The sequence below is a fragment of the Pezoporus occidentalis genome, unplaced genomic scaffold (assembly GCF_034315485.1).
Source record: "Pezoporus occidentalis ecotype Australia unplaced genomic scaffold, CSIRO_AGI_Poc_V1 ctg63, whole genome shotgun sequence".
NCBI lineage: Eukaryota > Metazoa > Chordata > Aves > Psittaciformes > Psittacidae > Pezoporus > Pezoporus occidentalis.
In genome coordinates this window covers 8,056,715-8,084,235 of record NW_026915977.1, presented here as the reverse complement: position 1 = coordinate 8,084,235, position 27,521 = coordinate 8,056,715, and the positions used below count along the sequence as shown (strand labels likewise).

At 42.6% G+C, this 27,521-nt stretch overlaps 1 protein-coding gene across 2 annotated transcripts; it reads left to right on the top strand.

Moving 5' to 3' along the window:
* The first annotated feature begins 783 nt into the window (after nt 1-783).
* Nucleotides 784-27,038, top strand: MTMR8 (myotubularin related protein 8). Of its 2 annotated transcripts, none has more exons than XM_062640094.1 (14): nt 784-931; nt 2,392-2,514; nt 3,164-3,326; nt 5,213-5,370; nt 6,859-6,987; nt 7,941-8,075; nt 9,942-10,074; nt 11,508-11,617; nt 12,719-12,844; nt 14,484-14,533; nt 15,378-15,578; nt 16,007-16,135; nt 17,042-17,168; nt 24,925-27,038. In XM_062640094.1, exons 1-14 carry the CDS (start codon nt 908-910, stop codon nt 24,937-24,939), a joined length of 1,623 nt encoding a protein of 540 aa, XP_062496078.1. In that variant the 5' UTR covers nt 784-907; the 3' UTR covers nt 24,940-27,038. The 2 variants fall into 2 exon arrangements, with proteins under 2 accessions (XP_062496078.1, XP_062496077.1); XM_062640093.1 differs by lacking the exon at nt 24,925-27,038 and adding an exon at nt 18,629-21,955.
* Nucleotides 27,039-27,521: the final 483 nt, after the last annotated feature.

Genomic DNA, 27,521 nt, shown 5'->3' with positions numbered 1-27,521 from the left:
GGCATCAGCACCCCAGCAATGGGCTTGGCCATGTGCATACATCATGTTGTCTGCTTCTGAAAGGACAGAACACCCAGCACCTGGGCAGGACTGAAACTGTGACTGGATTGTACCTAAACCATATCACAAGGTATTTTTCACACCTTCATAACACTTGTAAAGGAAGCTCCTTTTCAACAGCCCCCTCGCCCCCTGGCACTCCTATTACAGCAGCCTAGCAGTGTGGGTGTCAAGTAATCCTTCACTCAGGAACAAGTGTGTTTTCCTCAGCCAAAATGTGCTTTTCAGTCACATCACACAGGAGCTCAGTGCTCTGTTGATGGGGATTTATTGTGCATACAGGGACAAATGGCATTGCTCAGGGGTCAGCACTGGGACCAGTGCTCTTCAGCATCTTTGTTGGGAACACGAACAGTGGGATGGAGCACCCTCAGCAAGTCTGATGGCATGAGATGCTGTCAACATGCTGGAGGAAGGGATGGGATCCAGAGGGACCTGGATACCCTTGAGAGGTGCCTCTGGGTGAACCTCATGGAGTTCAACACAGCTAAGGAGAAGGTCCTTCCCATGGGCTGGGGCAATGCCAGGCTCAAAGACAGGCTGGGGAAGACTGAATTGCGAGCCCTGAGGAGGAGGACCTGAGGTGTTGGTCCGTGATAAGCTCCCCACAACAGCAGAGTCGACAGAAGACACCCACAAGGAGACTAAAGCAGTCACAGGTGCTCCATATCCAGCCCTGCCCTCGCCATGCTGGGCGGCAGCGGCACCGCCCCGCGCTGCTCTCGCGAGATTTGGGACGGGACGGGGCGGGGCGGGGCAGGCGCTGCCCCGTGCAAATGGCGGCGCGGAGGCCGGGCCGCGCGGGCGCGCTGAGGTAAAGTAGGGGCAGGCGGGCGGTGGTGCCGTCATGGAGCACATCACCACGCCGAAGGTAAGCGGCCGGGTCGACTCGGGGGTTCAGCTGCTGGCCCCTCACGGTATCAGCCCCGGTGCTTGGGGGCCGCCAGAAGGGCCGGGTGTGGGGCGTCTGAGGTGGAGCCCCTCGGGGACCGGTGGGCCTCGAGAGAGCTTTGGGCAGGGCCCTGAGTTTTTAGAAGCTATTTTTGTTTCAAAGTCGTATTTTTAATCAACGCCGTGTCTCTGCTTTCCTTCAGGGCATAGCTATCAGTGAGCATCACTTGCATATTTCAAGCTGGTCATGGATAAGTCTGTAAGGTTTAAAACTGCTTGATATATAGGTAATTCTTCCTGTATTGCCTTGATGGAAAAGCAGGGCTTAGTAAGGATGCTGATCAAAAGGTGTTCTAGGTTCGATTCATGTAAACTTCGTTTATATCAAAGTGCAGAGACCTCTTCAGCGTAAAGAAGTGAATCAAAATGTGCTTTTTCAGTTGAATAAAGTGAAACAGGAGCTCTGGGAATGCTGTGTTTGTGGCACCTAGAAGAATTGTATTTACTTCACACAGCTGCCTGCCCACAGTTGATTTCTTTAATTGTTATTAGTTTTTAAAGATGCTGCTTGCTCTATTTTCTGTTGTTTTATTTGCTAGGATACTAATTTGGGGATGCTCTTTACCCATGTTGCCTAAGGGGCTTTGCTGGACCTGCTTGTCTCTAGTGGCCTGAAAAAGGGCAATGGTAGATGTAGTTATGTGTGCTGGAAAACGGGATGTACCAGGAGGACACACAGCCCAGGCCTCTGCTCTTCCAGTTTATCTCTTTTCGTACATATGTTTTGTATATATGTTTTTGGGTTTTTGCTTTCCATAAGTTTTATTGATGATGAATAAAAAATTGCCATCTGTGTGCCTTAAGAAGCAAATAGGCCTGGAAAAAAAATCAGTCAAATAATGTACAGTACTTAAAACCGCACGTTTTATTATGTTTGCATCGATGCTTGTAGAAACTGGTTCTATTAATTAGTTTAGTGTGGTTTATGAAATGCATGCATGCCTAAGAAGTGTGTTGGGAGAAGTAGCTACTAATACTTGTTTATAGGGACTGAGAAGTAGGAAGTGAGAGTGGAGGGGGCTGTTTCTTTTGGAGGAATACTGTGATTATACTGAACATGGACAGTCTTTCACAGCTGTTTGACTTACTATTTCTGCAGCCTTGCACAGTAATAAACTGTGATTGTCTTGTCTACACGTCCAGTAATCCTGTTGCTCACACTGGTGCTAAGCCTGGGCTCTTTGCTTAACCTTTTTGGCTTTAATTACTGGAGAAATAGATTGAATTTGTAGTATAAAGCTGAATTACTGTTGTAGGTGACTTGAATTCCTGTATTTTTTTGTCTTCCTTCCCATTTTGTGTATTAGGAGTTAAATGATTGTGGTTCAACAGATATTTCCTCAGTTAAACTCAGTTTTTCATACTCTTTCTGTGTTGCAGGTTGAAAATGTGAAATTACTAGATCGCTACACAAATAGGAAGGCAGCAAATGGGACGTTATATCTGACAGCCACCCACCTTATCTATGTAGATGCCTCTGCTGATGTCAGGAAAGAAACATGGGTATGTTGTGATACCTGGAGTCTGTTCAGGAGTATGTATAAAAATTACTTTATACCTCATATCCAAAACAAGCAGGTTTGTGAATTCCAATATTGTAGTGGTCTTTTTATAGTATTTTGATACCAAATGCTTAATAGAAACAGCTGGTATTGAAGCTAGAACAGTAATGGGACTTGATATAGGTCACTTACTGAATTAGTGCTAATTCCAGGAACACAAAAAACTTGTCTAGTTTCCTGTCTCAAGCTCAAGTTGCCAAACTTGAATGTACAGCTTTTAGAAGTGCAAAATTAGGACTGAAATTACCATTTTTAAATTAATTCTATATTAAAATGGGAATGACAAAATATATTGCATATGAGGGTGGAGGGAAGGCAAAAAGTGAACCATGTAAACTGAGCTGCATGTCAGTCTCAAGGTTATTTATATACATCTGTACTTTTTCAGTCTTGCTCTTAGTTACCAGCCTTTGTGTGCAGAGTCAGGGTGTTATGTTTGTTTGAAAAATATCTCAAACTAACTTTTTGCTGCTAGTTAGATGCAGCAAGCTTAAACAACTGATGGTATTTGAAGACCTCCATAACTGCTTGTACTGCTTATGACCTTATAAGTGCCTTCTGAAAACCACTGTTCATTTCCTGTTTTTCAGATTCTGCACCACCATATTGCAACTGTAGAAAAGCTGCCTCTGACCACAGCTGGATATCCACTCCTCATTCACTGCAAGAACTTCCATGTGGCTCACTTTGTTATTGGGCAGGAACGTGACTGTCACGAAGTTTATACTTCATTGCTTAAACTCTCACAACCAGGTATTTAGGCCTTGCTAATCATTGAAGTGCTTCAAGCTGGAAGCCATAGAGAGAGTTTTGCCTGCCAGACCTTTGGGTTTGTGGTGTCAGTACAGAAAGGGGAGGATGTGGAGTCAGAATATGTTCCCACCACCAGAGATGATCAGTGAGGGTTGGCTCAGTAAGTAGAGTGCTGCTATGTGGACTCCAGGGTGTTCACTTCTGCATGAAATGCACATCTGTTGTGGCAGTGGGAATGAGGCAGTGCCCATTTCTGTCACTCATTTCTGTGACTTGGCTGTTGGATGAGTGTAGTTCTGCCCTTTCCAGTTGATCTGGATGCTCACAGAGTTCTGGAACCCCACAAATAAAACTTTAAAAGTTGGCATCTTTCATTTGTTTCCCAACGACCTCATTAGGCTACTCTTCAGTGTTTGTCGTTCAGTTGTGAAATCCTCTGCTTCTCCCTGACTGGTGTCACTTAGAGTCAGAGTGTAAGCAAAACATCCTCAAAAGCCTGTGGTCTCTTCTGGCTTCAGCTTTTTAGTCCATCATGGATGAATCTTCAGGCTCTTTGCTCTTACAGGACAGCATTCCGCTGAGTTTCATACCTGGCTTCTGTCTGTGGCAGCTTCTGGTTTTGGGGTGCTCCTTCTGTGAGCCACTGTTTGGAGTTTGGCATTATAAGGATGCCATTTGTAATTGCATTTTGTAATGATGTCACTAGGCTTAAGGGAAGGGAATTGATATTGCCAGTCTGCTTCATGCTGCTGTCACACAGGACTTCAATAGAAATGCTGTAGGAGTGCTTTTTGCGAAGTTCAGGGGGTTTTTGATGGTGTTTAGGCTTGGGTCTGTTCCCAGCATGTCCCTTGTGCTCTGAGCTTTGGAGTTTTCCTAGGTCTGACATCTGGCAAGTTTCTGATGATGTTTAAAAGCTGTCAGTGTTCTTTCAGTTTTGAAAATCAGGGGCTTAATGTAGCATCTTGAGGCATAGGAGCTGTTGCTGCTGAGGCTTCCAGCAGTTTCCTTTGTCTTACGGCTGTTTGTGTAGAGTGCTGTAGGTTTTTCTTTTTTTTTTCCTAGATTTTAAGTTCTCTTTTGTTGCTTTGAAACTCCTGTATGTATGCTTGCTGCATGGCTTTTTGTCAGAGAATATAATGATTTGATTTGCACATGTATGATTGACAGCTATGGGTTACCTGTCTGGTAACCTGGGTACTTTATTAGACTCTGACAGGTTTCACTCTGGAGCACTTGCTGCCATGGGAATCAGCTGAATGAGTTATTGGTTGGATTTGCATTTTATGAAGAGAGGGAAGGAACTGGGGTGGTGGAGATGGAGGGAAGAAGAAAATTAGTACTTGTCAGGCACAGCCTGAAGCTTTTGTTGGGTGACAGGAATATTCAAGCCTTCTGTCAAGTTTTCCATGCGGCTCTGAACTCACTGTTGAGCGATGAACTTCTAGGTGTGCAAGAGCTGGTTTATGAACTCTGCACAGAAAATACATCTTCTAAGATATGTTTTCATTTATGGATTAATCCTTATGATATAAATCTCATCTGACATGCCTGTTGCAGTGACTTCAGTAGGAAATAATGTGATCAGGAAAAATTACTACTTTGAGGTTTCACTTAATTCTAACAAAATATTTTAGTTGTCTCCCTATATGTGGGAACTGATTATTGGAAATTCCTGAGGATTTCAATATTAATTGTTGGTACTATCCTGAATGAAAACCTGTAAATGTGAGGTTTGCATGCTTAAAATTTCCCTGCTCTTCTATGTAGTGCTCAGTTGTTTTATTTTGAGTGAGAGTCAGTCTAAGTTTACTTGGAGTAGTGAAGTACACGAAGTAAAGAAAGAAAACTTCTAACCAATTAATTTTTTTCTTTCTTCTTCCCAGCAAAACCTGAAGAACTTTATGCTTTCTCCTATAATCCTAAAGTGTCTAAAGAGAGTCGGGAGATTGGATGGAAGCTGATTGGTTTAAAAGTAGATTACCAGCGTATGGGAATTCCAAACGACTACTGGGAACTAACAGATGTTAATAAAGACTATGAGGTAATTTTTGCCCACAGCAGTCATTTAATGCAATATCTCTTCTTTGTTATTAAGGACATGCAGCAGTCCTGGTGCTGCATAAGTGATCTCTCAAGGGGGGGAATGAGCTCAGTTGGCTCTGATTGAAGCAGCATCGTCTTGATGTGAAGTTGAGGATAAGGATTCTATGGAAGAATAGAATAGAGCTGCAGAGTCACCTTGGCTTGCTTTGATCCCCCTGGCAAAGTACCAGATACTTGTTTTTCTAGAGGAATGTCAAGCCATCTGTTACAAAAACTTGAAGTACCCTTTGCTGCTTTTGGCATTTTCAAGCCCTGTCCCACCAGGCTGATGGCAGATGTGTAGAAGAGAAATAAGTGGCAGCATTTTGGCTTGGTGGGGAATGAGGCAGAGTGGAAAGGGACTAGATAGGGAAGAACAGTAGCAGAAATCTGTTTTTTCTTGGTTGGTTGGATCTTCTACTAAATCAGGGCAGTCATGCATTTCAGTCCTAACTGGCTGCTGCTGTTGTTGCTTTCTTCTTTCTCCCCTGTAAAGCCAGATTGGACCTAAACCACATAAAACAAAAGCATTTTTCATCAAGCTTACTCAAACTCATGCTTCATTTTATTTCCCTTTTTATTTCTTCTGATGTTGTGTACTGTCAGAGCTTTCTGTCTAAAACTCAAACAGCTCTGAGGAAGATACTAGTATATTAAGTCCTGAATCACTTCCTCCTGCTCTCTGTTCCCTTCCCCCACAAGCTTCCTTTGCTTTTGTGGCTTGGGTTGAAGAAATACAAGCCTGTGCTGTCATAATTGACTGGTAATTTGAAATGACTATTTTTGGATGCCCGAATTGAGATAAAAGATGAGAAGTGCTTTTTCCATTAGCTGATTAGGGCATCTGAATGTGAGCATCTAAAGTATTAATCACTTTGAAGCTTTACTTGCTAGTATGTAACTCTCAAGTGCCAGTGCTTTAGAATTTCCTCAGGGTTTCCAACTTAATGTTGTCAAGCCTAAAGTAAAGCCAGACTTGGAGAACAGCCTATCTGTCAAGTACCTGCTGCAAAGATTGTACTTGTTCAAGGAAAAAGGACAAAGCTGGTCTGTGAGGATACTGGAAGCTCATTTCAAGTTGAATAAGAAGGAACTTTTTAAACATAGTTGTTCTTAATATAGTTTTTTGTGGCAGATCAGGAACTTTTCATAAGATTAATGGATGTAAAGAACTTCCTTTTAATATATATTGTGCAGAGTGCAGTCTGTTTTTTAAAGTTCAGATGCAACATTGGTTGTTTTGTTCACCACACTGCTTTATTTTGCACCTATTCCTGTGCTACTTTTTAAAATACATCTTAATGGCTTGAAACTTTAGTGTTAGATACACTACAGGAAGCAATCTAATCCTGTTGTTCGTAGATGCTAGATCAGATGCTAAAGATAAATTTTTCATGCATTTTGAATTCTAAGCAGTAATACCTGGATTTTCTTTCTTCTCACTTAGGTTTGCAACACGTATCCTCCAGAAATAGTGGTGCCTCGAGCTGCTAGTAAGGCAGTGGTGATCGGGAGCTCACGGTTCAGAAGCAGGGGACGGATTCCGGTGCTTTCTTACTTGTACAAAGAAAACAATGTTAGTTGTTCACTGTCTGCTGTCTTTGTTGGGGAGTGAGGGTTCCCCTTCTTGTCCATCCCCTTTTAGTTAAAGGAAAAACTGAGGCACATTAGAGCATATTAACTTCAATTTGAGAACTGTGCTTATCACCTTTAATACTGGCTTGTTCTGAGTCACAGAATAAGCTGGTTAAAGGCAAACACTTGGGACACATCCAGAGCTGTGCAAAAAGCACAGACTTTCTAAGCTTCCTGTCTGGATTTTTTTTAATCAGCTTCCAGCAATGCCTTATTATGTAGGTTTTTTAATCTACTCTTTGCTATATTGAGTAATGTTTTAGCAAGATACGTATTAACTCAGCTGGATCTTCTTAGAGTTGAAGAGGAGGGACCACCCTGAAATAAATCCCACCAGCTCAGAATAAGTGAAGGGTTCTACTGAAGACCAGAATGTGCATTTTTAAGTTTGCTGTCTCAGCATGTTTTAGGTGCACATGTTAGGAAAATGCTGTCACAGTCAAATGATTGCTTTCCTGAGTAAGCATGACTTGACCTGGGCAACTGTGTAGAGTTGTGCTGGCAGCTGTTGGAATTTCCCTAAAGGATACTCAGTGCGGTGCTGAGCATGGCACAGTAACAACTGATAAGCAAAGTTGTGGAAATTAATGGTTTGGACAATAGAAACCAAGTAGAAAACATGAGAAGTGCTAACATTTGGGGTACTGATCATAATGCAGAGCATAGTGGGTTTGAGAGCACAGCCCTGAGGTTGCAGCAGAGCTCAATACTTTCTTAAGATTCCCAAAATTGTAACTTGGAGAAATGTTCCAGTAATATTTCTGCATGTCTGTGGAAGTAGGAGGTTTTTAGTGAAAGAGAAAGGGACACTTAAACCCAACAAACTGTATTCTTTGGGACAGTGCAGTAGAGACCATGTGGAAGCAGGCAAAGGTGAGGTGTTGTTTGTTGCAGGCTGCCATCTGCCGCTGTAGCCAGCCCCTGTCTGGGTTCAGCGCACGCTGTCTGGAGGATGAACAGATGCTGCAGGCCATCAGAGAAGCCAACCCTGGGAGTCCCTTCATGTATGTTGTAGACACAAGGCCAAAGGTATCTTCATGGGGTTTGTGGCTACTTCTAAAGCTTGTGACAGAAGTAGTAATTCTGTTTCCAGTTCATTCTTTCATAACTCTTACACTGCATTAAGTTAAATTGTGGCAGTCCTGAATCAGGAATTCAGAATCAGGCTCCTGGTTCAGTGCCTTAATGCGATGGATGCTTGTGCATAATAAGCCAGCAACATTAAGTGCTGTTAGGAGTGTTGGCGTATTCTGGGCTGAGGTGAGAGTTGTGTGAAGCAGCTGGCAGCTTTGAACAGCTGAGACAGTGAAGCGTTTTCCTGCAGAGAGCTGGTCCTTAATACACTGAGTTGGAGAGAAGCCTTTAGGATTCAGATCCACCAGGGTGAAGTGCTTTTGTCAGTAGACCTGGAAAGGAGTGGGGCTGCCTAGAGTTTGATAACAATGGAGAAAAGCAATTCCTCCTTTTTTTTCTGCTTTTGTAGAAACAGTTGTGTTCTCATGATGTGCAGCTTGGAGTTCAATACAATTCAGCTTTTCTGATCCATAGCCACTATCTGAGGCTAGAACTTCTTTGCTGAGGTGTCTATGCAAGAGGATATTGAAGAAGGATTAAATCTGTAGTGAACTTTCTTGAGGGACTGAATTCAGAAACCAACTCAAATGATTCCTGTAAGCATACTGACTGGGAGGCAAATTAGAACAGGAGGATATTCATAGTACACAATTATTTAAATACAAAGATTTAAAAGCGTTCTGATTATTTTAAAATTGAGCTTTCTAAGAGCCTGCTTCACTGTTCAGACATTGCAGTTATCTTATAGAAACTATAGATTTAGTTAAACTATGGCATGGGCAAGAAGGGAAAAGGTCTTCCTGGGAAGATGGAGAATGTTTCACCTGATGGTCTGAAATGTATTTTGGCTTTTTGTAGTTTGACATTTCCTAGAGAGAACCTATTCTGTGATTATATGATTAGTTATAGCAGTAACTGCATGATGTTTTGGTTCAGACATCTTCCAGTATCATAGATGTTCTACTGACACCTGTCATTGGTGGCAGTTTTGTTCTAAAGTATTTGAAGAAGGGAAGAATTATAATTGGTTGCATTTCTCCTTCTAACACAACGTGTCTTGTGTGGTAGAACTGAACCACAATGGTTGTTTAGTTATTCTGGAGATGTTTATGCCGTATCTGACCCTTCCTTCTCTCTGGATTCAATTCACTCCTTCACAAATAAATACATGGGGGGGTTGAGGTGCTCCTTTGGGTTTTTTTGGTCCCCACTAAAGATTTCCTGGTAGCTCTTAGACTGGCTTGGGTGACTGTTAGAGTAGCTGGCTTCTTTTCTGCTGCTTTTCTGCAGTTCCAGTTGGTTGCTATATTCTTTCTGCTCAACTTGAATATTTCTATGTTTCCCTCAGGTGGCTTTATTTCATCTGTGCATGTATGTCTGTGAAAAGCTTTGGAATTCTCTTACTATTTCTGTACCACCATGTATGTATGTTACTCATACAAATGGCTTTCCTAGTTTGACTTTCATATGCTTTTGTCTGAATCTTCTGCATAGCCTCACACTTAAGGCAGACACAATGTCTCTCTGCCTGTTTTGATGACAGCAGTATTGTGAAACTGGGCATGGTTTTCATGCTGGCCACCCTAAAAAATCCTGTCCTGGGCCTTACTGAGTCTCTGCATATGGACGATGGACAGTGGCATGGTTTTAGTGAAACAGTTGTTTCAGTGTCTGGGAGGTGGGAAGTGCAACTGAGGAATGACTTTGTTCAGTGTATTTTCTGGGAGATCTAGAAAGAAGGACTTGCAAAACAGACTTGTTTATTTGTGCATATTGTTTGCTGTAGTTTTCTCTTTTCTCCTGTTCCCTTGCCTGTGACAGTTAAATGCCATGGCCAACCGAGCTGCAGGGAAGGGCTATGAGAACGAAGATAACTATGATAACATTCGCTTTAAATTTATTGGCATAGAAAACATCCATGTGATGAGGAGCAGCTTGCAGAAACTGCTGGAAGGTGCGTGCAGGCCATACGACTGGCCACTCTTCTTTACCCCTGGTCCAGAGAATGTGAATTTCTTATATGTGCCAAATTAAAAGGCTGGAAAAATACTCCATTGTATTGTTATTTTGTGAGTTATCGAAAGAAAACGGACATAGATTGTTGAAGAAATGACTTTCTGGGCATTTGGAAAGTTTGGAGCAGTTCAGTGTTAAACAGTATTTCTGATTTGAAATTTTGGCATGATCTTCCAAAGACTTGAATCCCCTACATACATAGTTCTTTTTGATTTGTTTCCTATTCCTTTAACTGAACTTGTCTTCAATACATCTTAATGATTAAAGGCATGTTTTAGTACATTAAAATAGATATTAAAATGCAGAGTTGCTCAGATAATTAAGCTGCTCTGTGAGACTCTGAACTTAGAGGGGGAAAAATGTGAAGCAGCGCAGAAGAAATGCTGACCTGAGCTGATGCAGATCAAGAAGTGAATCGGGCCTGTATTCTCAGTAATGTAGTTTTGGAGAGGTTCCATCAAAGGTGAATGCACAGCTTGGATCACACCAGTCTGCTCTGCTTGCTGCTTTCCAGCACTGCTACTGTCCTTGTGCAGAGGGGATGCTGCAAATCATTCTGTTTGGTCCCTGTGATTAGTTCTAATACAAGTGCTGTCATTCAGAGTACAAGTGTAATATTTTAGTGAGCAGCATAATGGTCATCTTGCCTCACAGTAGTTGAATAATTGATGCTACCAATTGCCAGGTGGCACTGCAGGACCCACGGTGACCTTGGAGAAAAATGGGGCTATTCACACAACCGAGAGATTGTCCTGATGACAAGTACAAGTCCTCAATTGCCTGTTCTGGCAGATTTATTTGTGGTGGAAGAAGAGCAGGATAAATACTTGTTTACTCCTGTATTCTTCTCAGACAGTGATAAAAACCTTACTGGTGCTTATGGGCTATTAAGCTGCATTACCAGAAGTATTTTCTTTGCTGGGTTTCAATATAGCATCTGATTTGCCTTCAAGGTTTAACCTGTTATTTCTCTCTCTAAATCAGAACTCTCTGTTCTTCAGGTCTTTGGTCACTGCATGTTAGTGGTGGTTAGATGGGTGTGTGAAGGTGACTTACAGTGAAGAAAAGGCACTTTCTTTTGTTGGAAAAAACCTCAGCTGAAAAAATAATGAGCTGCCATTTAAAAAGAGGAGAAGGAGGATATTTTCAGATCCTCAGGTTCTCTCATAGCTAAAAATTGCTGGTTTGTGTATTAAAGTATGGAGCCCAGTGGTTTCTGTGTCCTTCAGATAGGATGTTGCTGACAGTGTGGAAATGTGAGCTTTTGGGATCTCCCAAGCTCTGGTGCTGTGAAGAGATAATGAGGAGGTGGGAAAAAGAAAAAGATGTTGTTAATGGAATGTCTGCTAATTCCTTTGTTTGTGTTCTCAGTGTGTGAGATGAAGTCCCCCTCAATGAGTGATTTCCTCACTGGCCTGGAGAACTCTGGTTGGTTACGGCACATTAAGGCTGTGATGGATGCAGGTGTCTTTCTTGCCAAGGTAAAACTGTACTCCGACCTGAGGTGAATTAAGAATGTATTTGTCTGTTAGGGACTGCTCCAAGGCTGGAAGATGTCTCTGGAGAGAAGGTGGGAACACATTTCTAGTCAGGTTGGCTTCAGTTCTCAAAACCAGGCCTGCAGTTGGAGGGCATCAGCAGATCACCCAGCTGGCTCTCTCCTAGCCACTTCCTGTGCCTAAACTAAATGCCATAGGGGTTAGGACATTGTCGTGTGCACTGCATTGCTACTGCTTGTTGCAGTTGTCTAGGCTTTATTAGAACTCCTTTGAAACAAAGTCACAATGCGACTAAGTGACCTTTCTAAATGTCTCTAACATGGAATTACCAGTGCAAACAACTTGTAACCTTGTGCTCATTAGTTACTGAACTGCTCTGAACTGCTTTAAATGAGGGATTGTTTAGAGCAGGTTATTTTCTCCTGGTGCTGTGCAGTGTGGGCACTGATAATTTTAATTATACAACAGAGTCCTCATTTCTTCAGAGCAAGTCAGGCAGAAGGAGAAAAGTCACCAAGGCATGTGGCTCTTCAGTGATAGTAGAGGGCATGCAGGCAGCACGTGGTGAGAGTAGGGAACTTCTGTACATGTTGTCTTTTCTCTCTTAAAGTTTTCCTGTGTATCCAGCAAAAAGCTATTTAGTGTTTCTATTCTATCACCAACACAAGGTGATCCATATGGGAAGAAGTTGGGATAAGCACTTAAATTTTTCTCGAAGTCTCTTGTCCCCATGTAGCCAGTTATTATTCTTTACTTACCCACCAAATTTTTTCCTTAGAGGAGGGAACTGAAATTTCTTGGCCTTTCAGGAAACTGAGCATTTTGAGATCAGAGGCTCTTTGTTTCTTGACAGCCTATGTTGCCTTCAAGGCACACCAGGGCATTGTGTTCTGGTTGGGGTTTCGTGTGGGTTGATGGTGATGTGCCCAGAACTGGTGCTTTTCCATGGTTGGATGGGAAATGACAAATTTTCCTCTTGGGTCTCTGGCCAGCCAGGTAAATGGAGCTGAAGGGACAGCATATTTAACTACAGTAACACACTGAGAAAGCTGCTCAACTTTTGTGTGTGGTGTCTCTTGACAGGCTGTGAAGGATGAGAAAGCCAGTGTGCTGGTGCACTGCTCCGACGGGTGGGACCGCACAGCGCAGGTCTGCTCCCTGGCCAGCCTCCTCTTGGATCCCTTCTACAGGACTTTTAAAGGCTTCATGGTAAGAACACAAACACTGGAATTTCAAAACCAGAAAGTGCTTCCTGGGTTTGTAAACAAGCCATAATTGAATGTTTTGGGCCATTTCCTGGAACAAACAGTAGGTGACCTATATAAAAGCAGCTTTGATTTCTATAAACAAGCTTTAATTGCTCTGAACAGCATGGGGACAAAACACACTTGATCTACAGTTCCCAAGTCTTTTTTTCCTTGAATGTCCATGGCAGAGCCACTAATGAGATTTCAGCAAGGGATAAGTGAGCAAAGGATGCAACTCTGGCAGCAATCCACAAAAAAGTGGTGAAGCAGCTTGTCATTTAAGACTGAGTAAATGGCCTCTTATCTCCTGAGATTTAAAGTTGCCTGAGCTCATTCTTGTGCACAGGGCAGCACATAACCTGTGTATCAGGTAAAATCTGTGCATTGTTGAAGACCTCTTTAAAAGCCGTTATACATCAATTTGACCATTTGCTTCTACTGTAGGCTTCTTATTTGAAGCTGGCACTTGTATATACAAAGCAATATGTGACGTTATCCTTCCATTCCTCTCTTGTTAAATACCTGAAAGGCTGCTGCTCTTTCTCAGCAGAGTTTCTTAAAAGAAACCCTGAAATCAGAGCAGTGCAAGTTCTGCCTTCTGCTTGTGAGTTGCACTGCTGAGATTGTTTCCTTGCATTCCATGCTTTCATTACTAATTATTGTTTTGGGTCTGGATTATACTGCAGTCTTTTAACAGTTAAAATGACATAATGTGAAACATCTGCCTGGGCTTTGGCTGCACTCTGGCCAATTCAGTATGAACTAAGAAACGTGCTTTTGCTTAGGAGAAGGAGCAGTAACTAAAACAAACAAATGCTTGTCTGTCCTCTGAGCAAATGGTTTATATGCACAAATCCCAGGAGAGTACTTATTCCTCAATAAATACAACAGAAGTATAAGGAATGGGAAAATTTGAAATGCAATATGACTTCAAAGACCTCTGTTAGGAATTTCTGCTTTTTTGTTCTTTAAGTCTCTGGATGATGGTATCAGGAATTGATCTTTAAATCTGACCCTGCAAGGAAAGTAATAATGGATTCAGTATCAGGCATGTGTTTCCTTATGAGACATGTGTTTAAGGAAAATAGTGCTTCCTTGTCTTCTTACACATAGCACAGGCTTTCTGTTTAAAATAGAAAGAACTATATTCTCATTTCACCTGGAGCTGCGCAGTACGCAACTGTATTTCTTACACTCCTATTTGTGTGTTAAAGATCTGTTGTATTCCAGTTGATTTATTTTGCTGAATATCACAATACTCTGTGTTGATAGTACATGATGATTATGTTAACATATTAACGCAAATTAATATTAAGCTATTAATTCTTTTAGCTCAGTGTGTTTGTATATTATTATAACAACATAGAAATTCCCTCAGAATAGTACTGGACTTTCTTGAAATAACTTGTGATTTCAATAGTGATATAGTGCTGGTAACTGGATAACTCTAATCTATAAACCACTGTTACTGTTTTCACTGGTCTCTCATGCCAGGAGGGTCAACATGGTTGTAAGCTCTGTAGACGTTAGTATCAAAGTCTTCCTTTTGCTTTTTCTAAACAAATAATGCTCTTTTTCTCATCTCTGTTTTGAAACTGAAGGTCCTGATAGAGAAGGAATGGATTGCAATGGGCCACAAGTTCTCACACAGGTAAGAGCAGCACATTATGGATGCAGTGACTTGGTGAAGGCTTGACAGGGAAACTAATCCTGTGTTTTCAGGTTCATGAAAAATGCTAATGAAAATACAGGACAGAGGAGAAAAGATACGGAAAATACTGGAGTTGGTGACATAAAGCCAGTATCTGCTGGGGTTATTTCATCAGTGCTTTTTTATTATTATTACTTTACAAAATCAAACAGTCTTGAACAAATTGTTTGAGTTCTGAGTGGTTTCCTACCTGTAAAATCACACTCGCATTACGTGAGGAGTGCTGATGTTCTGGCAAGACATGTTGATTCTTCTGCAGTCACCTCCTGGAAGAAAATCTCAGCTCATATTTGTTCAGGACTTGAACTTTTACCAAGTTCAAGGCATAAACTTGAGCCCAGTATAGTACTAAAAATCCATTCGACTTGCCATCCCTTAAGCAGATTCCTGTAATTGCCTGCATCTAGTAGGGCTATTAACTTGATGTTATATTTACCACATCATATGCAGACATCATGGCATAGGCCTGGGGATTCCTGGTTTACAAATAATTCTTGTGATGCTTGCAGCAATGTTACATGGACTCTTCTGCGGCTAATTTGACTTTAGAGAAAGGGACAAATCTCATCACTCCTAAGAGTTGTCTTTGGGACACAAGTAAAGAGGGTAGCACTCTTGAATGTGCTCTTGCTGTAAGAAAAACCACACGGGGGTTCTTTTCTGTCTCTGCAGAATAGTTTCTTATTCTAGTAGTGAAGAAAATTTCCCAGTGGTTCAATGGTGAGGGAATTGTTTTTTGTTGGGTGATACAGGATTAAACCCTGGTTTATTTGCATCTCTCTAGATGTGGCCATTTGGATGGTGACCCCAAAGAAGTCTCCCCTGTCTTCACCCAGTTCATTGAATGTGTGTGGCAGCTCATGCAGCAGTTCCCGTGCTCTTTTGAGTTCAATGAACGTTTCCTTCTTGAAATCCATGACCATGTCTACTCCTGCCAGTTTGGCAACTTCCTTGGGAACTGCCATAAGGAGCGTGAGGATCTGAAGTGAGTTGGCAGATTGGCAGTTTAGAAAGCCAACAGTCTAGAAGTCTCTTTAAAAGTCAGGAAAAGGGCAGGTTTGTGTGTTCGTGCTTTTAATGTAATTATGGATTGGTTAAGGGTAACCTTGTCTTGAAGGATGCTTCTGTTCTGGAGTGTGAAAACAATTTATAGATGAATTATATTCCTGAAGATAGATGTTTTAATTTGGGCCAAAGTATTAACTTGCAAATACCCCTTTTGACTGGATCGAGTCCATTTTAAATGGTTATATATTCCTCAGTCATATATCTTGTGCTTATGAAATGAATCAGATACTGTGCAAAAATAATTCTTAATTCCCTTAATGTGATTCTGCTCAGCTCAGCCAGAGCTATTTATCCCTTTAACTTCATTCTTTCTTTTATTGATAAGCTGTTATTTGTAATTGACAGAATCTTTGAGAAGACCCATTCTCTGTGGCCTTTCCTCTTACAGAAGAAGCAGGAATTGAGAAATCCCTTGTACAAAGGATTTACAGCTTACAAAGAGCTTCAACCTAACACACTACCTTTCAGTTTCCAGTAAGTTCCTTGTTCAAGGAGGGAAGAGGGGCATTTATTTCATTTTAATGTAGATTGGCAGTTCAGGTTTTATAAATTCACTGATGAACATGGTTTGTTCTACCTTTTCCCTCCATTCCTCATCCATAAACTGGGAGTAATAGTGCACAGGTAACTGCTAAATAAGTGCAGGTAATGTAAATTAAAATAAGACTTTGGTGTTGAGAAAGAGGGTGAGGAAAGACAAGGAAAAGAACTTCAGATGTACATAAACCCCACACACCCCCTGGCTGCTTGCTCTGCCACATTTACATGATAGGGGTTGGCAGTTGTTAAACAAAGTTCCTCCTTTCCTCACTTTTTGTATATATGTATATATTAAGGAAGGCCCTTAAGCAGGAGTTTCAGTGCTCATCACTCCCAGGCTCACAGAGTCAGGTAAGGGATTTCTTGTTGCCGTGTCTCTCTGTTTGCCCAGGGTGTTACAGCTGGAGTGGTTAGTGGTGCTTTGTTTCTCCCTCACTCCTGGTGCCTGCTGAGGGGGGAAGGGATGTAAATGTGTTTTTAAGTGCTGTGTGTGGTTACTGGCAGGCAAAGGGCTTTAATAACAGCAGAGCAAATTGAGGGCTTGAGGCTGAGCTCCCAAGCCTCCAGTAAGTCCGCTATTGGGAAAAGCATGTTTTCATCTTAATGCTAATACCTGCTGCCAGCACATGTGGATCATAACCCCATAATACTTAAATCCTTAAAAGTATTTTTAAACTATAAGTATTTACCCACTGATGCTGAGTTTTCTAATCCAAGGCTGTGGCAGATTTTTAGAATGTTACTAATCTTAATTGGTTGAAAATTTGTTTCCTAAACAGCATCTAGTTTGTTTGTTGGCCAGTAGTGTACAAATAACCCTTTGATTGCCCTGTCCTTGAGGTTTTGGTGTGGGATGTATAACCGCTTTGACAAAGGAATGCATCCAAAGCAGTGTGTGCTGGATTATCTGCTAAACTGCATGAGCCAGAAGATGAAACTGGAGGACAATGCATCTGAACTGGAAAATGTGAGTCTTGAATCTTAATAACACTTTAAATCACTCATTGGTTTTGGCAAATATACCTGGGGCTGAACATTATCACTGAACAATGGCTTCAACAAGCTGGGCAGAGCTGGGCAAAATGAGGGGTTAAATGCCATTGCTGCAGTCAATAGGTCTGATTTACTCTAAATTCTCATCTGCTAGGTAGAAGCTGTGGTAGGTCAGGTTCTGTTGTGGGTTCCTGATGTTCTAATTCTCTAAATGAAGTAGTTTTAAAAAGAACATCTGGATTTTGACTCTACTCACATCAGACTTTAAGGAGAGAAGAAAAGAATGGGCCTGGTTTTCCCCACATAAATAATATGAATATACAAAAATGTTCTTGTTTGCAACTCATCCCCTCGTTTTTCTTTCCTGCCTTCTTAGTCACAAGACAAAGGTGTTAAACAGTGGAGTTACTTAAGTTGGCTTTCATGCAATAGCCAAAACATAACTGGATGGTGTGGGCTGAATTAGCCTCTGAAAGTGGCTTCCTCAGATTTGAAGTGTTTTGCTAAAGCAGGGTGGGGAATCTTGCTCATTTGCTATGTGTGTTCTGTGGTATTGGAGGGCAGAGATCTTGTGACCGGAATAACCAATGTCTTTCCTTCAACCCAGAACAGTAAACAACCACATGCTTCATGATGTGGTCAGCTCTGTATTTGTCTGAAAATGCAGATCTCTACTTGGCAGTGCAAGTCGGAAAAGAAAACCAAAAAATAATCTGGTCAGTTTAAGCCCTGCAGTTTTGCTGAGGGGAAGGAAGAAGAGGGGCACTTGTTATTTTGGTTTTTGTCCTCTGGAGCCACGACTGCACATAATGAGCCTTGCTCCCTGGGAAGTAGAGTATAAATCTTGTGTTTTCCTTTGCTTCCATGCACAACCTCTGCTTGTCCTTCATCACACTGCCTTTATCTTGACTCACAAGGGTTTTTCTATCTTACTTTATCCCCACGTCATCTTGCTGAGAAGGGGAGTGATAAGAGCAGCTTGATGGGTGCATGGAACCCAGCCAGGGTCAACCCTCCACAGTCCTCTACAACAGCCTGCAAGGAGAAGTGTAGCTTTTCTTTACGCTAAAAGGCTCTGTCCACAATATCCTTTCTATGTGTATTAAAAAAACACCCAAATAAACCACAAACCAACCAAAAAAGCCCTAAAAATACATTAGTGAGAGCGTCACCTAAAAATATACCAGTGAGAAGAGCTATCTGTGTCCTTTGGTAGGTTAATGTGAGTGCTGAAAACTTTAGTTTTGTTAATTTAACGATTGGATACAAACATGTAAGGATCTATGCTTGTGTACTTCAGTGCTGGATTACAGAGCTGAAGAAGAGGCACTGGCACAGGACTGTTCTGTTGGCAGTTGGTTTTTGTATATCTCTGGCATCTGGGAATAGCAACTTCCATTAATTTCTTTTTTTCATGTCATTTTATCTGTGTAGAAACTTCCTTTCCTCGATGGTCCTTTGCCCAGTGAAGGCTCCTCCTTATCTAAAGTAGGACATACTACTTCAAAAACACCGATGCTCAACACTCCTCAGGGTTATGAAGGGGAACCACCTCCTGTGCTGAGCAACGGTGCCCTGATGGGGGATGTAGATGTTCCATCAGGTGTGGACCAAAAGCACAAAGAGAACCTGTCTCATCACCGGGACCTCCAGGATCTGAGTGACACCCCTCGTGTGTTGGACACTGAAGTGAAGGGTGGAAAACCTCAGCACCACTGATGAGCTCTGAGAACTGATTTCAATGAACCAGATGCTTGTGGTGAGGCCTGAGGGGGCCGTGCCCCCAGGAGGTGCAGATCCTCTACCCATGGGCAGCTGAGTGTGAGTGGTGTGTTGGCAGGGAGCTGTGCTCGCTGTAGGGCACACAGGCTGCATTTGGTTTGGTTCCCATCGTTTTGCAGCTGAAATGAAGATGATGTGTGCAGAGCTGCCCAGGAGGCTGCCTCGAGTTCGTGCAAACGTTATTGCTTACTGGAAACACAACGTGTTTAAGGTTCATGACTGCTGCCAGTACTTGGTCTTTCAAGCTGAAAGAAGTCTTTTCCAATTTACATGGGGCTTAGGAATTGTGTGGTGTTTACAACTGGAGTAGGAAAGATACAATCCAGTTACTCAGTGATGGTGCAAGGTCATCTTAAAATGATAAAAATGTCAGTTCCTCTTAAAATAACACTTCCTCCCTTTTCTTAGCTGTGAATGAATCTGCATGGACCCTCACCCTGTGGCAGAACTGATTCATTTTTTTTGTTTCCTATGCATATTTGTTAAACAAAACCAAACCCCCCTGTGCCTTTTTATGGAGACCTTTTAATGTCTACCCATGCAATGTTCTCTTTCTATTCCTGTAGTGTAGAGTGTAGTATTTGGTTGCCTTTGTAGGCAGTATTTTTAAACCAGTTTGTTTACCTGCTCTGGCTTCTCCAGGATCTTTGCTGATCCCCTGAGTACAGTAGCTTCCCTCTAACCTGACCTTTCAAAGGGTAAGGACCACATTTACTGACTGTGAGAGGGCAGCAAGCCACAAAGCCTGTGTAACCTGTGGCTTTGTGACAGAGGAAGGATGACAAGTGAGAAAAGATAGGGAAAAAAATTGTATGGATTTTATTATCCCTTGTTTTATGATCTTGGTTAAATTGAGGCAAGAGAGTAATGTAATTCAAAGCTACATAGTCGATGTGCTCTCCTTATGTCCATTGACAAGGCAGTAGTTATAGATCAGGGGCGTTCTGCTACTGAAATGGGATTTCAAATGGTTATTTCACATCATGTGCTGAGTGATCATAGTGCAGGTTGTCTTGGATGTTAAAATTATGTGAACCTTAGAGATGTTTTGTCTGTATTGTCTCATGGTGATGAACTTTGTACTTCTGTGGAGCTGGTGACAAAACCTAACTTGGGACATGTCCTCACAGTGAAACACAAGAGTGGATGTCTTGGCTCATGGCTGTGGCTCCAGCTTGGGCTCACTCTTGCTGTTAGCACTGCTTGGTTTCCTTAAACTGCAGGCATCTCAGCTGGAGACACCAGTTCAAAGTTGGGATTTAAAACAGAAACTTGTATTCCATTTATCCATAAGTCTGGTAGAGAAAGAGGGGCTTATCCCATAGGAAAATATTTGGTTGGGAAAGCTGTTCCTTAGTACTTGTTCTGGGCAATCTTCTAAAGATGTTCTTAACAGAGTTTCTTCGTGCAGCTTCACTCAAGATGCTTTGCTGCTTTCTTCTGGATCTTGGTGTTTCAATTATATGCTGCCATTAGGTCTTAAACCCAGGGGTTTTATGAAATATAGAAACTATAAACATTGTCTAAGTTAACCCTCCCAGTCTGCAGTGAAAAGCAGAAACATTCCACTATAGCAGCAGAAAATGCAATAGCCATTGCTCATGTGCTTATGTGGTGAAATGACCAGGTGAGCTTCCATGTTCAAGTAGAAAGGGAAAAAAAACCAAACAAAACTCCCCTGAGTGTCTCGCTTTGGGTAAGGAAACAGATCTTTTAAGTATATCAGAAGACACCAGGAAAAATGGCAATACCTAAAAACAGAGTTTTTCAGTGCCTAGAATGGCAAAGAGAAACTGGTTTTTAATTTGCAGGTTTGTCAGTTTTAAAGCAAGGAATGTAGTTGCTTTCAAGGTAGAACTACAGTGCAATGAGCCATTTAAAAACAAAGCACAAGCAGGTCTGGTTCAGGATTTTAATGATGTTTGGAATTTGTTGTGTGGCTGCATATCAAGAATAGCGCGTCATGCAACAAGGATGTATCTGTTTTGAAGGGTGCACTTTTCTGAATGCATCTTTTCTTTATCTCAAGACAAGCATCTGCTCTTGGGTCTCTTTGCCCTAGAAAGAGATCTGTGAAGCTCCAAGTTACTCTACCAACCTTTTAAGTTTACCATATCCATGTACTCCTGAAGTGAGGAGATTGTACCCCAAGTGTTAATCCAGCTGTTCCTGTTACCCAGGGCTGGGAATCTGTTGTGATTTCCACTGGAGGGTACTGGGGAGATAGTTTCCCTTTTCCTCTTGGTAATGTAAAAGCTCCATTTGGAGCACTTTGGTTTGGAGCCTGTTTTGCATACATCAGCCCTGTCTTTCCTTTCTAGGTGTTAGAAGAGTAGTGGATGGTCTTCGTAGCTTCTCAAATAGAAAGCTCTGAAATGGTAAATGAGACCAAGACTGGCACTTTTCAGGACCAGGTATTCTGGATTTCATCAGTCCTTGCAACATGTTCTCTACTGAAAATTAGAGATTCAGGCCTGCAGTGAATTTGACTGCTGAAGGATTTGGACACACCACTGGTTAATCGTAGAAAAGCATTTTGCAGGAGGTTTCTATACATGTTTACACATTGCCTTGAGTTCTGAATTACCATATATTACCTTGGAGAAAGTATAATCATCTTTGCTTATTCCTGAAACGTGATGCTGACATCTCCGCATATCCTTCTTGATGACAAGATTACTACAGGTGTATAGAACTGTGAAAGATTATTCCGTATACTGAAAGTATTAGTAAGCTCTTAGTAATCTTGCTGCTTTTGACTTCAGTAACAAAACAATGGATAACTTTATACTTTGAAATACAAGACCTAGCCAAAATAAAAGGGTAATGGTCTGTCTTTTTAAACCTCTCGGATTTAATGTATTAATAATCATTAATGCTGGTGCTGTAAATGTATGGAGCTGGAAAAGATTCCAGTGTTTCCTGTCTTTCTATGAGCTTATTTCTTTGCAAACCGATTACCTGGAAGCTTTTTAGTTTTGATAGTAACTCTTGGGTGTTTCAAGACCAAAAATGAGAAGCTGTTCCAAGTGCTGCAGCACATCCTCAGGTCTCTGCTCAGCTGGATTCCTTCCCAGAGCTTTGTCAGAACCCCATGTTCACTCCTCATGAAGTGTCCTGCTGACAGTGGCAACTGACTTTATTGTATGTTCCCTAAAAGTGTTAAAGGCAATGTAAATCTGTTTCATAGGAATCTTCTTGGCAAGTACTGTGTAGGTGAAAAGTCCCTGTAGCTTGTTTGTTCTAGTGGAGAATCCATGTGTTGTGAAGCCGCAAAGCTTTTTACGTGGAGCTGTTGAGTGAGCAATGCAATTTGCTGCTTTCCATTTGGATTCCAAGAACTGGGAAGGAGGAGGGATCCTGTTTGCTCTGTTTGTGTAAAACTCTTCCTTTTCTGGAGCATCTCTTGCTTTACCAAGATACCCCATGGCATCACAGTGTCATGCTCTACCTTGTATTTCTCTTACTACTAATAGGTAAAGCACTGCAGTGGGCAATGCCTACAATACTCTGTGTTAAAGCTACTACTTGGAAGTAGAAGAGGGGCTCGTATATCTTCATTTCTCATTTGAAATGTCTTAATGTGAACTTCATAACGCTGGGTTTAAAATTGCTTTTTGTTCTGCAGTTGTTGCCTGTGGTAGGGAAAATCCAATTGGTGCTGTTTGGTTTACAGGAGGAAAAAAGGGAATGATTGGTTTGCCTGTGGAGTTGTAGTTAGTTGGTCCTTTTTCACAGGAGAGAAAAAGCAGTTTGTTAAAGCCTGGAGGTGTAATACACTTGTGGCTGTGTGTCCTGTTCCTGTTCTTAGTGAATGCCTTTCATTTAAGTACTTAGAAGAAGAATCCATCTGCGATGTGGGTGCTGCTACCCCGTGAGGATAGGGAAGGAGGCCTCATCCTAGGTACCTGATTGAGGGTTCTGCTGGGAGGTGAAGGTGCACAGAGCTTCAAGAGATGTACACTTCGAGTTAGTCTTTGCTGGGTTACAGCTAGAAATCTGGAGTGACCTGTGCCTGGTGGTGTGTCAGGTTTGGAGGTGGTGAGCACTGAGAGGGAGCACCCTGGCATCTGACGGAGCTGTAACACCTGCAGGGGGAGGCATTTAAAAGAGCTTTTGTGCCGGGTGCTGTTTCAGTTTACTTGTGCAAAACTGGTCTTTGGATAGCTCCAGTGCCTGATGTTGTGCTCCCAAAGGGATCACTTGGCACTGCTCAGTGAGGGATATTCATGAGTGGCAATTCAGAAGGTGGCTGCTGCTTTGCCCTCCTTCCCTTCCCTAGTCTTTGCTCTGAGTGCTGGGTCGTGCTTCCTATGGACCTAACATGTTACTCCTTATACCACCTATAGGCACTTCCCATGCCTGAGGATGGAGCAGGGATGAAGAATCTGTTCTGAATGTAATAGTTTTATTTGGATTCGTACACAGCACTTGACTAACTGGATGAGGAATGTCTCCAACCAGGTGATGTTGAAATCCATGTCTTCATAAGCATCTTCAGCACTAGGAGCAGCCAGGTCAGTGCCAGTTTGTGTCAGTGTAGTTGGTTCAGGCAGGGATTTCAATGTCCTTTTGGCACCTCTGAACTGCAGAGGCAATGCAGGAGGAGGATAGGTGACAATGGTTGATGTGTATCTTATCATTTCTCTGTGTATATTCATCTGTATTTAATGTAGCAGCATACTACTGGAATAACTCGTAGCACTGGATCTAGTCACGTGTAACTGAGCACACATGTATTTTTCTTATTGTCCACAAACTGATCTTTGTAGGACTGTTCCCAAAACTCTGTGGTGCTCGGCTGGAAACTGTCAATGTTTGTGCTGTTTGTCAGTCTCTGGTTTTATTGGTGTCCCTGTTGAGGGACAGTTGTGTAAGATTGTGGGCGATGGCTGTGTAAGTCCTTTTAGTTCATGCACTGCTTAAAAACCCCTGTTGTACCATGTTTAGGGGAGCACTGTGTCCTTTTTCCTCTAAATGTATTTGTTCCATGAAGTTTCACTTGTATTACAGTTTATTTTTATTCCCTATGGAAATAAACACCCTGCCTTTTTGAAGTAAATGACTTCTCTGTTTGATGGTTAATTAAACTGAAAGCAGAACTTCACACTTGGAAGTGTTAAAGACTTGAGTAGTGAGCTTATCTTAAAATGCATCTGGGCAATCCCAGACACAACTACAGGCTGGGGGAGACTGGATTGAGAGCAGCCCTGAGGAGAAGGAGTGGGGGGGAGGAGGTGTTGGTTTATAAGAAGCTCCCCATGACCCAGCAGTGTGTGCTTGAGCCCAGAGAGCTGGGATGGTTCAGCCTGGAGAAGAGAAGGCTCCTTAAGGGGAGACCTTAGAGCAGCTCCCAGTGCCTAAGGGGCTACAGGAAACCTGGGAAGGGGTTTTGGAACGGGGCGTGTAAGGACAGAACAAGGGGAATGGCTTTAACCTGACAGAGGGGAGACTGAGATGAGCTCTCAGGCAGAAGCTCTTCCCTGTGAGGATGCTGAGGCGCTGGCACAGGGTGCCCACAGAAGCTGTGGCTGCCCCATCCCTGGCAGTGTTCAAGGCCGGGTTGGACACAGGGGCTTGGAGCGACCTGCTCTAGTGGAAGGTGTCCCTGCCCATGGCAGGTGTTGGAGCTGGATGAGCTTTGAGGTCCCTTCCAACTCGAACAATTCTGTGATTCCAGTTCCTTTCTCTCCAGACCAGAAGCCAGGTGACCTCCCTGGTTTTGGAGGGGCTGAGTGCAGCACTGCTCAGCATCTTAAAAAACAGCCACCAAAAGTCATAGTGCTGATGAAGCTGTATTAAATCATAATATCTTCTGTACGTGTCATTACTCCGATTTTTAATTTTAATCAGATTTTTCTTTGCATATTAAAGCCCAATTCCTTTTCAGTGTTTTCCTCCTCCTGAAAAGTTCTCTATCCAGCACTCATGGTCAAATCTCTGTACAGGTGGCTCCAGGCTGACCTAAAAAGCTTTGTGAGAAGCAAGGAGACCTTTCTTCTGGCCTGCTGTAAGGAATCAAGTCTGACCCATGTGGGCATTGCGTGGTACCTGGTGAAGAGATTTCTTCCTGACAGCTTTGAGTGAGGAATTTGCAGTCCGTCTGCTAATGAATGGTGTCATCTAAAAATGCTCCTTTATCCAGTTCTTTTCAGTCAGAACTTCAGTTGTGAGTCCAAGTGGAGTTTTTTTGAGTGCAGGCAAAGTCAGGTGAGAGAATCCTCAAGGAAGAGGCAGATCCCAGGTATGAAACATGCCCCATGTGGACAACTAAGATGGGCACTGGTGCTGTGATAACTCAGAGCTGTGCAGCACCAGTCCAGCTGTACAATTAAGCACAGCTCTGCGCAGCAGAGGGATGATGTGACACGGATTGATTTGATGTGTATAAGGCTGTACAAAATGCTTCTGGATGCCACTTGGATTGGTAAATCCATGTAAACGGTTTATGTGTGTGCCTGGAGAAGCCATGGAGGCTGTTTTAATAACAGTCTGTAAAATAAGCACTTGGAGGCAAAAATACACCCAACACTTGGGGATTCTCAGTCCCCAGGTGCTTCAGAGTGTTTTTCCTTCTTGCTAATTTTAAATGTTCTTAATTTTGCAGTGAAATCCTTCATGTATCTAAATGAGCCTTGCTTGCACTTAATTGGATTATTAGCATTAACACTGCCTGCAGTTGATAAAGCTTTAATTCACATTTGGGGAAGCGCTGTCTGACAGCATCTTCATGAGGAGGATTTGAAACTTCCATGTGGAAGCAAACTCCAGTTCTGAGGGGGCAGGTTCCCTTTCAAGTCATTGTAGGAGTACTGCTAAAGCTTGTGGGGTTGTTTTTTAAGGGCTGCGCTAGTGGAAGGTGTCCCTGCCCGTAGCAGGGGGGTTGGAACCAGCTGAGTTTTAAGGTCCCTTCCAACCCAAACCAGTCCGTGACTGTGATTAATACACCCGTTAAACTGCAAAGAGCCTTGGAGCCCGGGCTCTGGAGCTGCTGTGGGTGCGTTTGCTGTAGAAAGGGATGGTCTTTAGGTATTCGTGCCCTCTCGTGGTTAATACCTGAATCACCCAGCTCCAGGCTGGGTGGTGAGGAGGCGGCCAGCAGCAGGCAGAAGTGCTGGGAATGTGCAGGTGTTTCCACTGGCACGAAGGAAACTCCCCAGTTCAGAGACTTTGCTGTGGTTTGGCCCTGACTTAGAGCTCAAAGGCAGGAGGCAGAAGCATCACCACGAAGTAACTGCATGTTTCCAAACATAGGGGCTGTCAGTAAATCCTTAATCCCTGCAAAATGATTTATTTGGTCCTGCTTAGCACTGAACTTTTAAATTGGAATGCTTAGGGCTGTTAAACCTGAAAGCTCATTACCTCGCTCGGCTGTGTTAATAGCTATAATCTTTTTAATGGAAGCAACTTGGTTGGATGGGATTTACCTTCCCAAAAAACCTTGATTGGCATTAAATACACTTCTGCTCTTTAATTCTTCCCCAATTAATGAAGAGCTGACAAAAGGAGCTGCTTTGCCTGCAGCACAGGTCAGGTCAGCTGGTGACTCCAGAGCTTGAAGCTCAGGCAGGAGGTGAAGGTTTCTCCCAATCCTCTGCCTTCTCTGATGTTGGAAGCGTTGGGAAGCTTCTCCAAAATGGGTCAGACTCATCTGGTTGGGGTTTATCTGAATCTGCTGATTTAAATATTCATGCAGGACAGTATTTAACACAGTGCTGTGGCTGTTCAGGGAGCACAGTGAGGTGTCACTTCATGTTCTTCCAGTCGAGGGTGGATTTATCAGCTAGTACTTTGTAGTTTGTGCTTCATTAGTATTTGGTTTAATCTCTGCTCCCTACCAAAGAGCTGGTTCTGAGCCTTCTTTTCTTGTTTAACAGCTAAACAACAGCAGTAGCAACAAAGGAATATGCAGTTTATTATTACATTTTCCACTCAAGGGTTTCCCTTTCATCTCTCAGTTCCCTTACAGTTCCCTGCAATTCATGTTTTCTAATGAGTGTATTCATTTGTTGTCTGTATCCCCTTGTTTTTCCCTTTAAAACACACAGGATCTTTAATTGCTGCTTTTATGCCTGCATTTTGTTGCAGGGGTTTCCAGCCAGGCATGGCTTTTTTACCTGCAGCATCCCCATTGTGGCTGTAGCTTCTTGACTCTTGATAAACCCTGAACTCCTGCTTTTGCTCTGATGTTTATCCATATTTTTCCTACTCCATAATTCCATCTGTAATGTTGACTTTGGAAAATTGACTTTTTTGAGGTAACCTATTTTTGAGTGAATTTGGAGAGAGTGAAACTATGAGGAAGCAGAAGTCTCAGGCCTGTGAGTACTGGCGGTTGTCCTGCTCTCTGTGTTTTCCACAGCATGCCTGCAGACTGTGAGTGTGATGGTGGCTGTGGGGACACCACAAATGTTTTGCAGAGCCCTGATTTTACTCTTACATCAGTGGAGATATTTCTGCTGGGTGATTTGGTTCCCCTGTTGTTATCTCGTCCTGCTGATAGCGCTGCCTCCAACTGTCGCAGCACTCTTGCTCCACTGCTGGG